Source organism: Haemaphysalis longicornis, unplaced genomic scaffold, assembly GCF_048455015.1.
Source record: "Haemaphysalis longicornis isolate Haplotype H1 unplaced genomic scaffold, Haemaphysalis longicornis Haplotype H1 scaffold_1, whole genome shotgun sequence".
NCBI classification, from domain to species: domain Eukaryota; kingdom Metazoa; phylum Arthropoda; class Arachnida; order Ixodida; family Ixodidae; genus Haemaphysalis; species Haemaphysalis longicornis.
The window spans coordinates 123,170,800-123,187,136 of NW_027526203.1; the positions used below are offsets into that span (position 1 = coordinate 123,170,800).

Sequence of the window (16,337 nt, forward strand, 5' to 3'; positions counted from 1 at the left end):
GTGTGGCATACCGAGAGGGACAGATGTGGTGAAGCATTGCCCGGATAACGCCGCCTGCATACTGCTGCCTTCCGAGTCAGCCGAGAATGGCCAAGCAGCCACTTACTTTCCCGTTGCTCTTTCCCACGGGGGGCCTTTGCCCTCAGCTCATGCAGTGTCCCAGTTGGCAGCCCCGCTTTACGAAAACAAACAATTTGCCGCTCCTACGCATCCAGGTTTTCCCGGCGTCCGCCTGTCAAGTTGTAGCAGTGATGTACGGGAAGGGGGGGGGGGGCACTTTCGTGCACCACACCACGTCCCACTGCACCCGTTGGAAAGTGAAGCAAATGACCCGACAGGTTACATTACACAGGCAAAGGCATAGGCCCGGCAAATCGCGGTATTGGTTGGCATAGCGGTAGCGGGTCAGATGGTAATGCATGGCAATGGGTGATTAGTCGGTCCTGTGGTATGAAGTAAGGGGCTAGCACCGGCCCAGATAGTCCCCGTATCATTTGAAGAGAAAGCAGGAACGGTACTGCCCCTCAGTTTTGGCCTGCAACGCTCATGGGCACATGTGGTGGCCCCCGCAGTGCAGAAGTCTCTGTCAGGTGTCTGGAGGGAGGTGCCCACATTTAAAGCCCACACCTTTGAGTAGTCGAAGACATTTGCAAGTTTGCAAGCACTTTTCCATGAATGAGCTCGAACAATGAAGAAAAACAGATAGGGACAAATCAGGAAGTACCAATCTAAGGAAATTAAGTTGATAAAAGCAGTTTCAGTGGCTTTCTTTACTAACACGATGCATAGCTGCATTTGGGGGATGCCTTAAAGGGACCCTGCAACACTCTTTGAGCAGTGCAAGTAAACCTGCGCGACGTTTAGATTACACTGCCAGGAATACCTGAGCCAAATATTACACGTGCACGTGAAGCGGTGAGGGCGCAAATCGATGTGAAAGACGCGGAAAAACAAACCGCTCTCTCTTCAGTTGTCCTCATTATGCATGGCCTAAGGGACGTCACATAGGCCATGGCTGCCCGATCGGCTGTCACTGGTCAACTTCGCGGCTAGATTCTCCCATTTCCGTCGTCGTCATCGCTGTGTACGAACCTCTTCTATGCCTGAACCTGTAGACACAGTTTTGGCGTTTCTTTTGTGTTTTGAGTGTGCGCGGAGATTGAGTGATGAGCTCAATACTTCCCTTTCAACGGGACCACTCGACTACAAACGTTTATTGCTTCAAAAACGCCCTACCAGCCCGAGCGCGCACTTGCGAGCAGGCACCCATGCCTGCTTTTTTGTGGCACCAGACCGGAAGTAGGCCCCTCCGCGTTGCGGAGAAAAGGAGAAAACTACCCGGCATGTGATATATCGAAGGCCGCCGAAGAGAACGCCGCGAGCCGCCCCCCTCCCCGGGAGAGAGCGCGCAACTTTCGTCGCGTTGTCCGCGGTCGAGTTGAGAGGGAATGATTATGCGCGATTTCTCATCGCGCGTAGTTTCGTTAATTGTGAACGGATTTTCATAATTCTTGCGGGAGGAGATTTCTGGGACAATAGACTTTATCCCAAAATACATTACTAGTAGTCGATGGCAAGTGCTGCAGGGTCCCTTTAAGTCAAATTTTAGCGACACCGAAGGCAGGTGTCGCTAAATAAGGTTAAATAACTGATATAACAATATCAGTTATTTAATGAATGGAATTCTCAACATGCTCACTGCAGTTAACACCTCACGTCTAGTTAGATTGTGCAATGTGACTAGCGGGGTTACAGGGTTGTCGGCCAACTATGTTGGATTCTTTCCTTACAGTGAGCCCAAATTTTCTATTACGGCTGCACTGTTGGTTATTTTGGTTGCCTCGCATACCTCACAGCAGCACCTTGAGCAGCGACATGTTTGAAACCGTAGAGAATATCGCTTACAAACCCAGGTAAAGAACACCCAGCCACAAAATCATGAAGATAGCAAATTAACCTGCTCAGTTACAGGTGTGGTGCGACGTTCCTCCCCAATTTTTCTCTAAATAATAACGCAACGATTCCCCGATTGACTGCGCCATGTTGTCGACTGAACATAGTGTTTGTACTTACCTTCCATCTTTCAGGTTGACTCGAAACGGCCTGAATAAAACTTAAGCGTGCATTTTCTTTTATTTATTTCCATCCGAAGTTTGAATTTCAGCACGAAAAAAACACGTGAAACGCAAAGAATGAAAAGGTGGGGACCTAAAGATCCCTCAGGGCGGTGTTGCGTAACGGTGAAAAAAGTTGGGGCGAAGAAAAGTAAAGCAGATATAATAAGCATCGGTATTTTCAAAACTTCTCAGCCGCATTGGGGTACGAGATTGTTCAGAAAATATGGCTCGTGTTTTAAGTACTACTTAAAGCCAGCAGTACGGGACCGGCTTTAAATAGTTCTTTGGAGTGGGGGAGAAATAAAAAATCCAGCGAGACGTGGGACGCCAAGCATGTTGCACAAAACACTCGTCTTTTGTCCAGATGGATGGAATAACGTTGAGTTACCCGGTCTTTAATTCTTTTTGTAACCATCAGGTGCACCTGGCTAATTTTAAGCATACGGCTATGCGGAGCAATGTAAGTTCCTGGGCGAGCTGATTCGTTTGTATCTTGATTTAAAAATGGGCTACATGACGACGAAGCAAGAAAAGCAACAGTACAGGTGCAAACTAACTGCTTCATTTCATCTAAAGATTCAGCTGAAACAGTCTTGTCCGTAAATACACATAAACGTATACATAACAACAGAGATTGCTCTCGCACAGCAACATGGGCGACTGTCCAAAACAATATTTATTTTTGTAAAGTAACACGGAAACTACCCTGAACAGAGGCTCCATGGCATGAATAAAATAAATACGCTTCGGCAAGTTTATGGGCAGTGCAAGCCTGCATAGCAGAATAAATATCTTTCAGGGAAAAACCAGTGGAAACATGCTACACAAGAGGAGAGGCAAGACAAGGACAGTCACTGGACTGACATCTGTTGAAGAGAGGTACACCGTTAAAAGTTCCAGAAACGTTTACACGCTAACACCAGAACTGTTCTGAAAGGCCACCGTTCCACCACTGTCTAACAGTTCTCGTACAGCCACAAAAAGTTCAGTGGGGAATGGAGTAGGAGAAATCTTCATGTCCGCTGAAAATGCCGCATTGCAAGCCCTTGGTTCAAAATTTCCACAAGGCCTAAGGAGCTCTTTAGAGAAAACGGGTGGCCTTTCAGAACAGTTCTGGTGTTAGCATGGAAACGTTTAACGGTGTACCTTTCCTCAACAGTTGTCAGTCCAGTGACAGTCCTCGCTCTCCTCTTGTGTAGCGTTTCCACTGGTTTTTCCCTGAACATCATGAACCAACAGGCCAAGACTTCCACTTTACTTCGTAAATATTTTTGTTTGTTTCATATTTGCTGCAGCACACACGCTAATTTTTTGCAATGTTTAAGGCAAATTTATGCGTATGAGTGCCATCGTCTCTCCTGCAACTCTTCATCATACTTTGGCCCCTCAATAACAATCACGCAACCTTCAACAAAACACCCTGGACCATTCCCAAGGCAGTAGACTACCGCACTCATCAATAAGAAAAGTGCAAAGGGTCGAAACAAAGTTATTCACTCGTGTCCTGTGGCAAGCGATGACCACGGCAACTATGTTTCATGGAACTGAAGGAGCGTATATCCCGCAACAGCCATTCATTATTACTGTTTACTGCCAGACAAGCAGTCTTTTTTTTTTTTTTTTTTTTCGTGAACAGCGCATTTTGCGCCGAGCACAACGTGAATAGGTGGCTGATGTGACAGCGGCATCCACACTAGGAGTGGTTCATCACTCCGCTGACTCTGTTCGATCTCGGGTCTAATATCAGTAGGGTTGTTCGTTTTCGGGCAAAACCTCATTTTACCCTATTTCTACATCCCGAACACATTTCAGGAGAATTTCTCCCCGAATGGACAATCATGTCCGTCGTTCTCAACGAGAAGTTGCTGGAAGCAAGCCCCGCAAACACAGCTGTCGAACCCATCGAGTGGCGACGTGACTACCGCTCGCTACCCCAGGCTGGCACACTGACAGTGCGCCTGGCTAATGAAAGCTGTGATGTCGAGAGAACTTTCTCGCAGCTGAAATACGTTCAACGATCAGATTGGTCTCGAATGGAGATTGACATGTTGCGCATGCAGATAATAATGTCGTGATGAACAAGGATGTGTAAAAAAAAGATGATGATCAGCTTTTTGTGAATAAAATGCTTAATTTATTAGAAGTTATCAAGGCTCTTTACTGTCATCATTGCTGATCTGTTTTCCAAAGAAACAGCAAATATTTGCCAGAATAATCCTGATATTCCCCTGATCACCAGCTTGAAACAAACACCAATTTTAAGGCGTTAGACTTTAGAAGCTCAGAATACCTACTGATAAAACAGTGTATTATTACTTGGTACACCTGTAAATTTAACCCGCAAAAAACCTGACTTTCGGAATGGTTTTACAAAAACGCAATTCTGACACTGATTATCAGTTCAAAAAAAAAAGCCCCAATTTTTAATCCCCCACCCCCCTTTCAAAAAATATAAAACCCAAAAAAATTCCCCCGCATTTCCCCGAGGGGGAGAATGTGAAAGTGCGAATGCACGGTTGTCGGCCCGCTTGCGGCGCTTGCGCTCGGCCCCCGCAGCCCACCGCCTCGCCGCCTTCTCTTCCATCTCTTCCATCGGGTTTGTAGTATCACGTGTACACCACGCAGTTATCAAGCCGCTATAACGCCGCTGAGTCGCCAACGCACGCCGCTGACAACGTAGTTTGAATGCGTTAAAGATATAAGGCGCGTTACTCACACTGATATCAGCGTGGCTTCCGTGGCTTAGTCGGTAGCGCGTCGCGCTGCGGCCGCAAAGTCCTCGGATCGAAACCTGGCGCCGGATGCTGTTTCTTTTTTAAATGTAGAGGAGCACTGCGGACGCCGCCGACGCCGCCGCCGCCGCCGCCGGCGGTGGATGGTTTGGGGTCGCTTATAAAGTGCATTCGCACTTAAAACAGAAACCCTACATATCAGCATACCTGCCAACCTGGTGACATGGAAATTCGTAATAACCGCGGGACTGGGGGAAGTGGGGGGCAGCACACTTTAATTTTTACGTTTTCAGAACCATACGTGCAAACCGTCAGTGTTGTACAGTAATGAGCAGCAACTCCATTGGGCAGGGAAGCAAATTCTTACATGTACGATTTCAAGAACGCTTGGTAGTAGTCTCGCGGCTTCGAGCCCGCTGTTGCAATGCGAAGGAACTACCGCGGTCATACCACGGGTCTTACTGCACAGGACGTGGCAGTCACACAAAGAGCGCCATGAACACAGAAGTCGTAACCGGCCCGTGAACCGCTATAAGCAGACTTGCCTTAGATGCAGCGAGTTCTGGATATGGATGCGTAGCCCACCCCGAGAAGAAGAAGACAGAAATTGCTGCTTCGCAGTTGCTGATAACAATACTACGTATTGCTTTCTCGTGGTGGCGAACGTACCACAGTGTGTGTCATTTAAAGATGGTCCAATTTTTTTCGAAAATTCGTAAAATTTCAGGCACGATTCGTAAAAACGCAAGACGCGGCAAAATTCATACATTTTACGGAAAATTCGGAAGAGTTGGCAGGTATGTATCAGGAGTGTGTGCACCAATTTCCGGTGGGACTTCACTACATAGTACATATAGCATTGCCCTTGATTGATTGAGTGATTGATTGTAGGATTTAACGCACCGACGCAACGCAGACGATGAGGCGCCCCGTAGTGGAGGGCTACGGATTGTGACAACCTGGGGATCTTAAACGCGCGCCAAAACCTCGTACACACGGGCGTTTTTGCTTTACACCTCCATCAGAAAAGCGGCCGCCACACCCGGGAATCAAACCTGCATCCACATAGCATCGTCCTAATACCCGTGCCACATGTACACAGAAAATGGCATTAAGTGCTGAAGGCCTTAAGATGCCAAATGACATTAACTGGTCAAGCCGTGCTACACGCGAAACCGCAAAGGCATTAAATGTGTTAGGTATGATGGTGATCATGACCAAAAAGAGAAATTCACTCATATTTTAGAAGTCTTTAACATAGAGAAAAACATCTTACAAGGGTTAGAAATGTTTTTTTTTTTTGTGAAAGAAAACGTTATGAGAAACAGTGTTTTCTTAAAAATGGTGTGAGCCATGTCTAAAAGTGGCTTCATCAGCTGCCATCGCCTGCCAGTGGTAGCCAAATCCGAAAAATTTAGCACGACAAGTGACAAGATGTTTTGTTTTTTGCCGCTGTTTTAGTGAACTTAGTCTTCTTCAAAACTTCGGCACCAAGGGTGCACAAAAAATCGCCTTATTTCGAAGTTCAGCTACATTTCCGCGTCAACACTCTGGTGCTGAGAGTTTCGTTGGTTTCATTTGGTGCTCATCGCGTTCGAGGGTAGGCAGATTTAAGGTGTTCGTGAAGGTAAATGAGTTGTGCGGAACTCCTTAAACCAAAATGACATTAGAGCGAATGGCATTAGACTTGCGTGTAGCAGCGAATTAATGGCATTAAAAGTTAAGGCATTAGGCACTTAATGTCATTTTTCGTGTACGTGTGGCACGGGTATTAATGGACATACCAATCTCGACAATTGAACATCACTCTACTGTGCTCAGAAAACCATGTGACATTCCACATGAGGAGCACAATTGACGTATATATCTCGTACAGCGTTTCTCTTGCAAACACCCCCCCCCCCCCACATTTTTTTTTACACTGCGTCTAGAGGTACACTGGACGCACCCTGACCTTAAAAAATCTTACGGTACGTCAGACGAAAGTCTCTTCTGTGATGAAGGGACTTTACGTCAGACGTGCCCGATGTCCAGAGGCCAAAGGAAGGTATGGCGGACTTTGCCGGTGGATGACAGTAGAGGCCCATCGGACACACCCGTCCACAGGTGTATTCTGAGATTGTGCTATGTGGCTCCTCGAGAAATGCAAACCCAGTGCCATGGAGGAAAAGCGTCCTGTGTGAACTCATGCTATTCACACCGGACGAGATCAGCATAATGCAGGGGTGCCTAATGTAGAAAATGTACCACTGGGTTATAGGTCGTTTGTCGTAAGCATGTAACCTGTCTGGCTTCGTGGCCTAGACTCGAGCTTGATAACAGAAGTGCTAGGTATAAATCTCCCTGCCCTGTTTTTTTTTGAAGACAACCAATATTGCTACGCCTTTCTGCATCATTTTCCCCCGCAAGCGGCGCGAAAAAAAGACCACCGATCTGTAGCTTGTGAGCTACGCCTGTGCTTCTTTCATCAAATCTGTGCTTCCTTGACCAGCCAAAACAGTTTGTTGCAGTGGCACAACCCACAACTGAAAAATTCACTGAAAAATACTCCCCAGCTGAATGGCTGGCTGAACCCCAAAAATTTAAACCGTGTTTCATTCAGGCTGTACGGACTGTAAGCTAAATGGTACCACTCCCCATAAGACTCCAAAAATCACGTGATTGTTGCAGTGCTTCATGTAATGAAAACACCGTAATACATAACACTGCTGTCAGTCTTCTAAAAATGATGCAAAAATGCGCAGCAATGTTGGCTGTCTCAAAAAAAAAAAAAAAAAAGGAGAGAAGTGAGGGCAGGGGGCTTTGAACCTAGGACTACTGCTCTCAAGCTCGAGGTGCCACGAAGCCAGACAGGATTACATGCTTATGACAGACCCCCAACAAGACGACCAATAACCACGTGGCAAATTTTCTGCATTAGGCACCCCTGAATTATGCTAATCTCTTCCGGTGTGAATCGCATGAGATCACACGGGAGCACAGCCTTAGAATACATCTGCGGACGGGTGCGTCCGACGGGCCTCCACTGTCGCCCACCAGCGAAGTACGCCGTGCCTTTCTTTGGCCTCTGGGCATCAGGTACGTCCTGCGTAAAGTCCCTTCATCGGAGAAGAGACTTTAGTCCGACGTACCGTAGGATCTGCGGGGTCGGCGTACGTGCGACGTACCTTTAGATTCTGGGATCGGCGTACGTCAGGCGTATCTTTAGCCGCTGGGGTCGGATTACACTCGACGTACCTTTAGACAGAGCGTTTTTTTTTTTTTTTTTTTTTTTTAGTAAGCGAAGCACAGGAGGGGGGGGGATTCACGACGCCTGCGAGGCCACGTGCAGACAAGCCCTGTTGTGACAACTCGCAGTTCTCAAATCGTACCATAAAATAGGGCGGCAGCTAACAAATATCGAGCAATAAGGCTGATGGTTAAAGTAACCAAGCCAGCGGTTTCGTCAAACTTCACCAGCAGCGGCTCACCAGCCGTGTAACGATATAGTTCTGAAATCTAAACCTTAGCAGTAGACGCACTCGTTCGGGCGTAAATGTGCAGCTTCGGGGAGGGTGATTCTGTCCTTTGTGAGAGCGGGAACGAAGTGGTCTCCGGCGCTCGAAAGCAACCGTGCAGCAGTTCGACAGTCACTCTGCAATGGGGCCCGACAGTTACCAAAACGGAGTGCTGCTGATAGAAACATTAACGCGAGGCAAGGAAAGCGCCAAAACAGAGGCGACTGAAGTCGAGTTATGAACTTCAGGGATAGCGGCAAGCGAACATAAACGGAGTTATCAAAGAATTTGTTAACGCACAACGTAAACAACCATTCAAACAGTGGGTACATACTCATGTTGAACTCCATAGTGTCCATAGTGCGTGATGACAGTTCGATTTCCACGGGCGGCACACACTTATCACTGCGACTCGCACTTCCTGGCGCTACGTTTGCGCGCGTTTCTTCTGCCTGTGTCTGCCCGCGAAAGAAACTTTTGGCGCGAAACGCTGTGGCCAGACTAAATTTCACTAATTGTCAAAGGTAAAACCAACGTTGGGTAAAACAGTATGGTTTTTTGTTGTACCACATTTTTAAAACGTGCATTTCTTAAACTTTTCGCGAAAATTATTTATAATTTACTGATATTTTGACATTTTCAGCTTTTGGATATTATCTAATTTATGCTCGTAGGTTTCGGTTTCGATTGGGACGCACTTTTACTTTTGTGCTTTTGTCTCGTTTAATTTCTGTTTTAGTGGCGTAGTCAATAAAAGTCAGTGGTTCTTTTCAGTGAGGCAGGGGGTTGGGTTGTGGAAGGCAGTGGATAGTGACACTACAGGACTTTGGTGAAGCTTTGGGAGTGCAGCAGCAGTACAGCATGACTATGACATGCATAGGCAGTGCGATATATAAAGAACCACGTCCAAGAGCATCAATTGCAAAAATATACACCTAAAGTTCTTCACCCTGCAGATGGCCACTTCCCGAACAGCATTTATTGTTGCAAGCGCTGTTCTTGGACGTGTTCGGTTTTTTTATGTCCGTATTTTCCGGTCTATAAGTCGCACCTTTGTATAAGTCGCACCCCCCTCAAAATGACAGTTTTTCCGAAAAAAACGTATATAAGTCGCACCGTTGTATAAGACGCACCGGTATATAAGACACACTTGTTAATTAGGTAAACTCATAGTGAATCAGATCGTTAGAAAGTGCAGCGAAAGTACGTGGTTGTGGCGGCCGCCGCCTATTAACGCATCACCCTGTAAGCAGAGCAAGAAACGCGCATACATCCAAAGTCTGGACATAACTAACTACTCAAAAATGGTTTATGGATACACACAGATGGCATGTACTTACGGACGGCTTTTAGGCAAAACCATCGAAGTCTTTTCCCTCAGACTCGCTAACAAATAATTCAGCAACTTCAGGTGGGAGTTCCCCCGGCGCATCGCTGTTGTCCTCTGACTCACTGATGTCTTCTTTGCCAACATCGTCACCACTCGCGTACCGCATCACTCCGGCCTTTATGAACCTGGCTACAACTGATTTTGTAGAAATGGAGTCCCAAGAGTCGGAGACCCATTTGGCCACCTCTCCAAAGGTCGCACACTTCTTGCGTGCTGTCGTAAATCACCGCAATAAAGGTGTCATAGCGGACGGAAGTGACGTGACAGAAGCGACCCGAAAATCGAAACTTATCAGCAAGCTGTCATTTCAAAAATTAGCAGCCCGTTTACCTTTTACCTCCTTCAGAATAAATCTCTGTAGTAATTTATAAGCTGCATTTTGTTTTTGCAACTTAGTTTAATGTTACGTTGAATTTATTCTGAACTGTAGTTACTGCGCATGGCCTAAAGAGGGGCGTGGTTGTCGCAGGCCATTATCATTCTTTTTGACTAGAAAAAGCTGCAAATTCTTTGGTGCAATGTACCGAAGCGACATATGGGCTATGAGAAATGCCGTACCGGTGGACTCGGGATTGATTTACACCATAGAGTTGCGTCTCAACGTGCGCTGGCCACGCGCGGCCGCCATGAACCAGATTTATTCCGCACCGGTGGATAAGACGCACCAACGAAAATTTCAGAAAAAAACCGCGACTTATACACCGGAAAATACGGTATCGCATGTAGCGACATGTAGCGATAAGTGCACTGGACTTCCTGCACCGCTTGCCCTTTCAATGATGGCTCCCAAAGCATCACTGGAGGTCGTTCAGCGTCACAAACCAAGCACCGTCTAACCCCGCCAACCCCTTTACGAACAGCAAAGAACAATATCGACACATGGCTTCCCTTTCCCCAACTGGCTCCTCTGAAAAGTGCCACTGCCTGCAGCAACACTTAGTTTCTCCTTTGCTAACTGGCTCCTGTCGAATCAACTCTCCTCTAGCTCACACGCGGCTTCTCTCTCGCCAACCGTCTTATAGCATGCCAAAGATTGTTGCCCGGGTTGAGGCTGCTCTGCCAGATTTGTCTCCTGTTTGCTCCCTACCTTCTAAGCTTCAACATTCCATACATATGTGCATGTGTAGGTACAACATGCCAGGCATCTCGTGAAACTTAGAAGAAAAATGAAAGCTAGAAATACAGTAGAACCTCGTTGATACGTTTCTAAAAAACGCGAGAGAGACACGTATTATCCGGGAAAACGTTATGATCCGCCGCAGTAAAAAAGGCTGTTAATAATTTATTTAAAAAGCTACTAATTATATGTATTACTATTATATGTTAATAATAATAATTATTATTAATTATTAGTCTTTCTTGGGCTGCTTGAACGGGAAAATTTTGGTGTGCCTGTATGTCTGTCTGTCTGTAACCCGATTCAGCCAGCCGGCCGAACCAACACAGGTGCTGCACAATAGTTTTATATACTCACAGCCAAATCTAAACGTCTAAGTACGGTGTTAATGTTCAGTTCATACTTGTCAACACTGTTGAACAAGAAGAACAAGAACAAGACATTACGCAAATATAAGGCAGAAAATCAATACATGACATGATATTTGCAGTGTTCCTTTATTTTAAAAAAATACGGATAAACTGCTTTTTGCGATAGCAAATAAAATACTACACCAACTGCAGAAACTTTCGCCTGCTGTTGCCCGCTCTACCTGGCGTAATTAAAAAAAAAATGAAATGGCAACAGCAACGAAAGGTTCCATTAGATAGATTTCGCGTTCCGCTTGGAACGCTCGTGGAGTAGCGCAACGTGGTTCTATAAAAGTTGTAGTCGGGTGCCTCGATGCAGGCGCGTCTCCGCCGTACGGCAGCGCTGGCATCGTGGCACCCGACTTGGAGCAGTGGAACGCAGTAAATTTAAATTGACTTGAGCAAACCTGCAGCGTGCTATCTTGGAAGGAACGAGACTGGAGAGGAACCACATGAGAGGTGAGCGGGAAAGAGAAGGGATGCATTCACTTGCCAGAGGCGCCAGTCGACTATCGCCTTGCCTCGACATTTGCAACGCAAGGAGCAGATACGCGGCCAATTTTTCACATGTAAATGTCTACCAACGACTTCTGCTCATGCTGCGGCCCTTTGAGAGCAAGAACTCCTTTTCTAAACATAGCAGACTTTTGACCACACTGGGATTGTCCTTCGCGTGGAAGAAACTACGCACCGCTTCTAAACCGAGTACGGTCTGAGCATATGTGGCCATGAAGAGAAAATACAACTTTGTTTAATTTGAAAAAACTAGAATTGAGTATCTTACTCAGCTCCATTACAGCCACAAAATATCTTTTTTTAACGAAAAAAAGCAAGAAGTCTTTAAGAATTTCAAATTTTGCGCCACAGTGACGTGTTATGAGCAAGAATGACGTCATACGGGCCAACAATAAAACATAATTTTCAGTGCGTTAACTGCACGTTAGCATTCAAGTGATGCAGTCAAATGGAACTAGAGGCCCCATTACAGACGTCCAGTTATGTGTCGTCGCGACAGGTCAGTTAGGCGGCCACCAATCGCACAAACAAGGTTCCGTGACGTCATAGAAAAGTTGCGGGAAATTGGCTAGGGGGTCGCGACTGCTTCACACGTTTTCTTCAATATCTCCGTTATTTGTTCGAAGATTGCGATGATATTGGTATCATTGTTATCGGGACTAAGCAGTCTTTCTAATAAACCCAACTTGTATTTTGTCTCAGCCGCGTTACCCAGTGACTCCGGCAAGCCCAGCACTGCGGGAAAGCCGTCATGGTGGCAGGCGGCACGACCACCACTCGGCGCCTGCTTATTGCGCCGCGCGCGCTGAGGCTCGGTCCGCACGCACGTCAGCACGTTTTTTGTTCACCGTAAAATGTATCATCCGGTCGTAGTTGGATGAAAAAAACTAAATTTTGAATGTACTTACCGAGAAATCGTGTTATCCAGGAACGTAGTAACGGGGGGAAAAACACCGTAACGCTATGGGGCATTTTTAGTGTTCACAACTGAGAGCGCAGTAACCGCGAAATCGTATAAACCGGAAACGTATCAACGGGGCTCTACTGTATTGTATTTTCTAGAAACAAAGTGATTACACTCACTAAAGACGGACTTCCTCTCTCCTACCTGATTAGTTTTAAAAAATTTCGTAAAATTAGCTTTGTAATTGACGCTTGTAATTGAAAAAAATTGAGACGGGCGAACTTTCGGGTCAAGCGCGGAAAGGACGAATAAGTGACCGCATCTACACATGAAGAGATGATTCGGGTTTATTGTTATTGTTATTGTTATTTATTTTACGGCGTGGGCGCGTCTTTCAGTAAATTGAATATTTCACCCGTAAAAGGAGGTGGGCGATGTTTCGGGGGAGGGCGTTCTCTGGGAACTTTACGGTAATCTAATCAAGACGCGAGCGTACATTTCGCCGGCGCAGCGGGCTCGCTACTACAGTCGCTAGAAATTATAGCCTCTGTATCGCTATGTAGCGACGGTAAAAGTAAGTTACCGTTCACGGAAACTCCCGCGCATGCAAGGTCGACTTCTGCAATCACCAGTACCTCCTACTCAAAGTCCGTAAGGACTGAAAAGGTAGCGTTAAAAAAAAAAGGGCGTCATCGTCTCATGAGTGACCCACTCGCTGAAGAAACCATGGTAACGACGACGCTGTAAACAAACGCGGGTAGAACCGCCGTCGTCAAAAATCGCGGACAATCCGGCGGCCAACCATGAAATGAGTGCTTCGCCTTGGACGAGGTCGGACTACTACGTCATCGTAAGCCGCCGAGCCAACAAATAGTTCTGTGTCGTCGTGGTAATAACTTTTGTTAGCGTGAGCGGATATGCTTACTATTTTTGGAGTTGCTTCTACAAGAACTATAAGTAGATTTCTGACACAAACAAAAAACACTTTGAAATCCATTTCAGGTCCCCTTTATTGGTCAGCCTGTACAATGAACTCAAAACTTCTTAGCTATATTTCACTCATAGTTAAGTTAATTATTTTAATTATCATTTAAGATGCATGAATGGCATGCGATAGTTTATGGTACATTTTAATTTGTAATTGCCATGTTGATGGAAAATTCCACATCAGTAATATAAAGCGTTCGTCAAAGTACGTGTAGCCTTCGGTGCGTATATGTAAAGCGCAGGATTCACACAAGCTCTCTGCGAATAAAAAAGGAGTGACACCAAGGTCCAATTTTTAAAAACTGGGACAGCGTTATAACACGCAAAGATGTCTTCGTGCAATATTACACTAGTCAACCGCGACTTGGAATTAATGTTAAATCAACTATATTTTTGGAATCTCTAGAGGAAACGAAATGGCGGACTGAACTGAAGGAACTGAGAATAGAAATCTGTAAAAAGCCCGAGTACATCGCGAGAATGGACATCCACAGGACTTGAGCAGTAAGAGACAGAGAAATCACTTTATTTTCCAAGCATGTTGGCTATGAACGCGTGGTGGCCGCCGGCCGAAGGCTGGCAGCGACGGTGGCGGCTCGGTCAACGAGGAGTAGTTGCTCCCCCGCTTGCGAGCTGCCCAGCGCGTCCTCCCACTGCTGGACGCTGGAGATGAAGGGGGGAGGGGGGGGGGGTTAAGAGGACAGGCTCACATGGCGTGGGTTAGTGTGTCCAGGGAGTCACAGAGGGGACAGTTGGGTGATGGGAACTCAGAGGGATATATCTTGTGGAGGAGGGATCGACTGGCGAGGTAATTGGTCTGAAGGAGTCGCCACAGGCGCTCCTGAGCGTTGGTGAGGAATGTGTGGGCGGAGGGATAGAGGAGGCGGGAGAGGCGGTAATGCACCGTGATTTCTTGGTACGAGAGCCGTCGATCGCTGGCCGACCGATCACCGAGGTAGGGAGCAGGAACGAGCCCAGCACGGCTGGTGAGTTCTCGTGCTGCATTGTGGGCCGCCTCGTTGCCTCCCACTCCAGTGTGGGCCGGGGTCCAGACGATGTCGACTGGTTGGGTAGGGGGATTTTGGAGAATAATTTTGAGTTCGGTAGCCGAAATGCTACCGCGAATGAAGTTTTGAACGGCCGTCTTCGAATCAGTGATTATAATGTGTTGCGGCGTGGTGATAAGAACCAGGGCTATTGCCGCCTCCTCCGCCGTTGCAGGGTAAGATGTCCGTACGGTGAGGGAGGTGACTGGGGGAGAGTTGGGGTGGGTAACTACTCCCAGAGTGAAGCCGTCCGCGTGTCGGTACTCCGCGGCGTCTACATACTTGGTGGTATGGGAGATGGGGTATTTATCTGTAAGCGCACGGGCGCGCAGGCACCTGCGCTCTGCGTGATGTACTGGGTGCATGTTGCGCGGCAGGGGACGTATGCGAAGGCAGTCTCGGTTGTCTCGAGGCGACGAAGCTTCGCTTTCTACCATTACTGGGATGAGGCGGTTGCGTTGTTCCGTCTTACAGCCCGTCTGATCATAGGAGGTGCCTTAGGAGGGACATACTCAGGGTGCCTTTAATGCCGTCACAGATCTCAATCCATCGGTTGCGGGTAACCTCAGCTGAGTATTTAAGAATTTCTGCTTTGAGATGAGCTACCCTGAGACGACGTTTTCTGTTATGCTTTTGATTCCGCCATCGGCGCTGTATGCCGCAGTACGCTGCCCAAAGATGTTGTAGGTGTGGGTCTACTGTTTCCGCTGAAATGCATGGATCAAGGGGTGTACTGGTTTGCCGGACATCAACTACAATTTGCTGGAACCAGCGCTCGAGACCTAGCTGTGAGATTTCGGGGTCGTCATGATCACGCCGCGCTTCTCGGAATTTGTCCCAGTTGGGTAAGTGGGCCCTGCTGGGTTGAGTATGGCAGTGGTTGCTTAAGGGGAGCGTGGTTTGGATAATGAAATGATCGCTGCCTAGTGTGTGTGTCAGGTTGGACCAGGTTGTTTGAGGGGCGTTCAACGTAAGCGTGAGGTCCGGGGAGGAGTCCCTTTGAACGCTGTTGACCACTCGGGTGGGGGTCTGTGGGTCCGATTTATTCACAAAGTGGAGTGCCTGTATGTGATCCCAGAGGCGCTGTCCTTTGCGGGTACTGTGGCGATACCCCCAGGCGGTATGTGGCGCATTGAAATCCCCCGTGACAAGAAGTGCGTGGGGACAGGAGAGTAACTGGTCGAACGAGTGATTGACTGATCTGGGAGAGCTATAAAGGTTTAGTACATGAATTTTGGTGTTTCCGCGTTGCGGAGGGTATACCACCACTAAATCGTGAGGAATCGTGATGCTGTCAAATTGTATACGCTCTGCCGAAACGTTGCGATGCACCAAAACGGCGGTGGTTAAATCGCGTGTTCCTTGATAGGCCTTGTAGCCGGCAAGCGACACTTTGTACCTGCTTCTTGAAGAGTGATTACAATGGGGGGAGTTTCTTGGGCCTGTACGAAGGTCTGTAAAGCGCATCGCTTGTTACGATACCCCCTACACTTCCACTGCAGATCCGGAGAGACCACTGCAGACCTTTTACATTTTGTCGGTGAGTTCATGGGAATGCGGAAGAGGTTTGCGGGAGGGAGTAAGAGCGTTTACTGCTGCGAATAGTTCGCGGATGTTCGAT

The 16,337-nt window shown here is 47.2% G+C and overlaps 1 protein-coding gene across 2 annotated transcripts in view; it reads right to left on the minus strand.

Annotated features, from left to right (window-relative positions):
* LOC144179580 (three-prime repair exonuclease 1-like) overlaps positions 1-16,337 on the minus strand; it is an 83,611-nt gene that overhangs the window by 33,061 nt on the left and 34,213 nt on the right. The window contains exon 1 of one of the 2 annotated variants that reach the window (XM_077707991.1): positions 8,681-8,832. The exons of the other annotated variant lie outside the window; for it this stretch is intronic. Within the exon in view, the coding sequence (XP_077564117.1) occupies positions 8,681-8,705 (25 nt within the window). The 5' untranslated portion in view covers positions 8,706-8,832. Of the gene's footprint in view, positions 1-8,680; positions 8,833-16,337 lie in introns of those variants that run through there. 2 annotated transcript variants of the gene reach the window in all.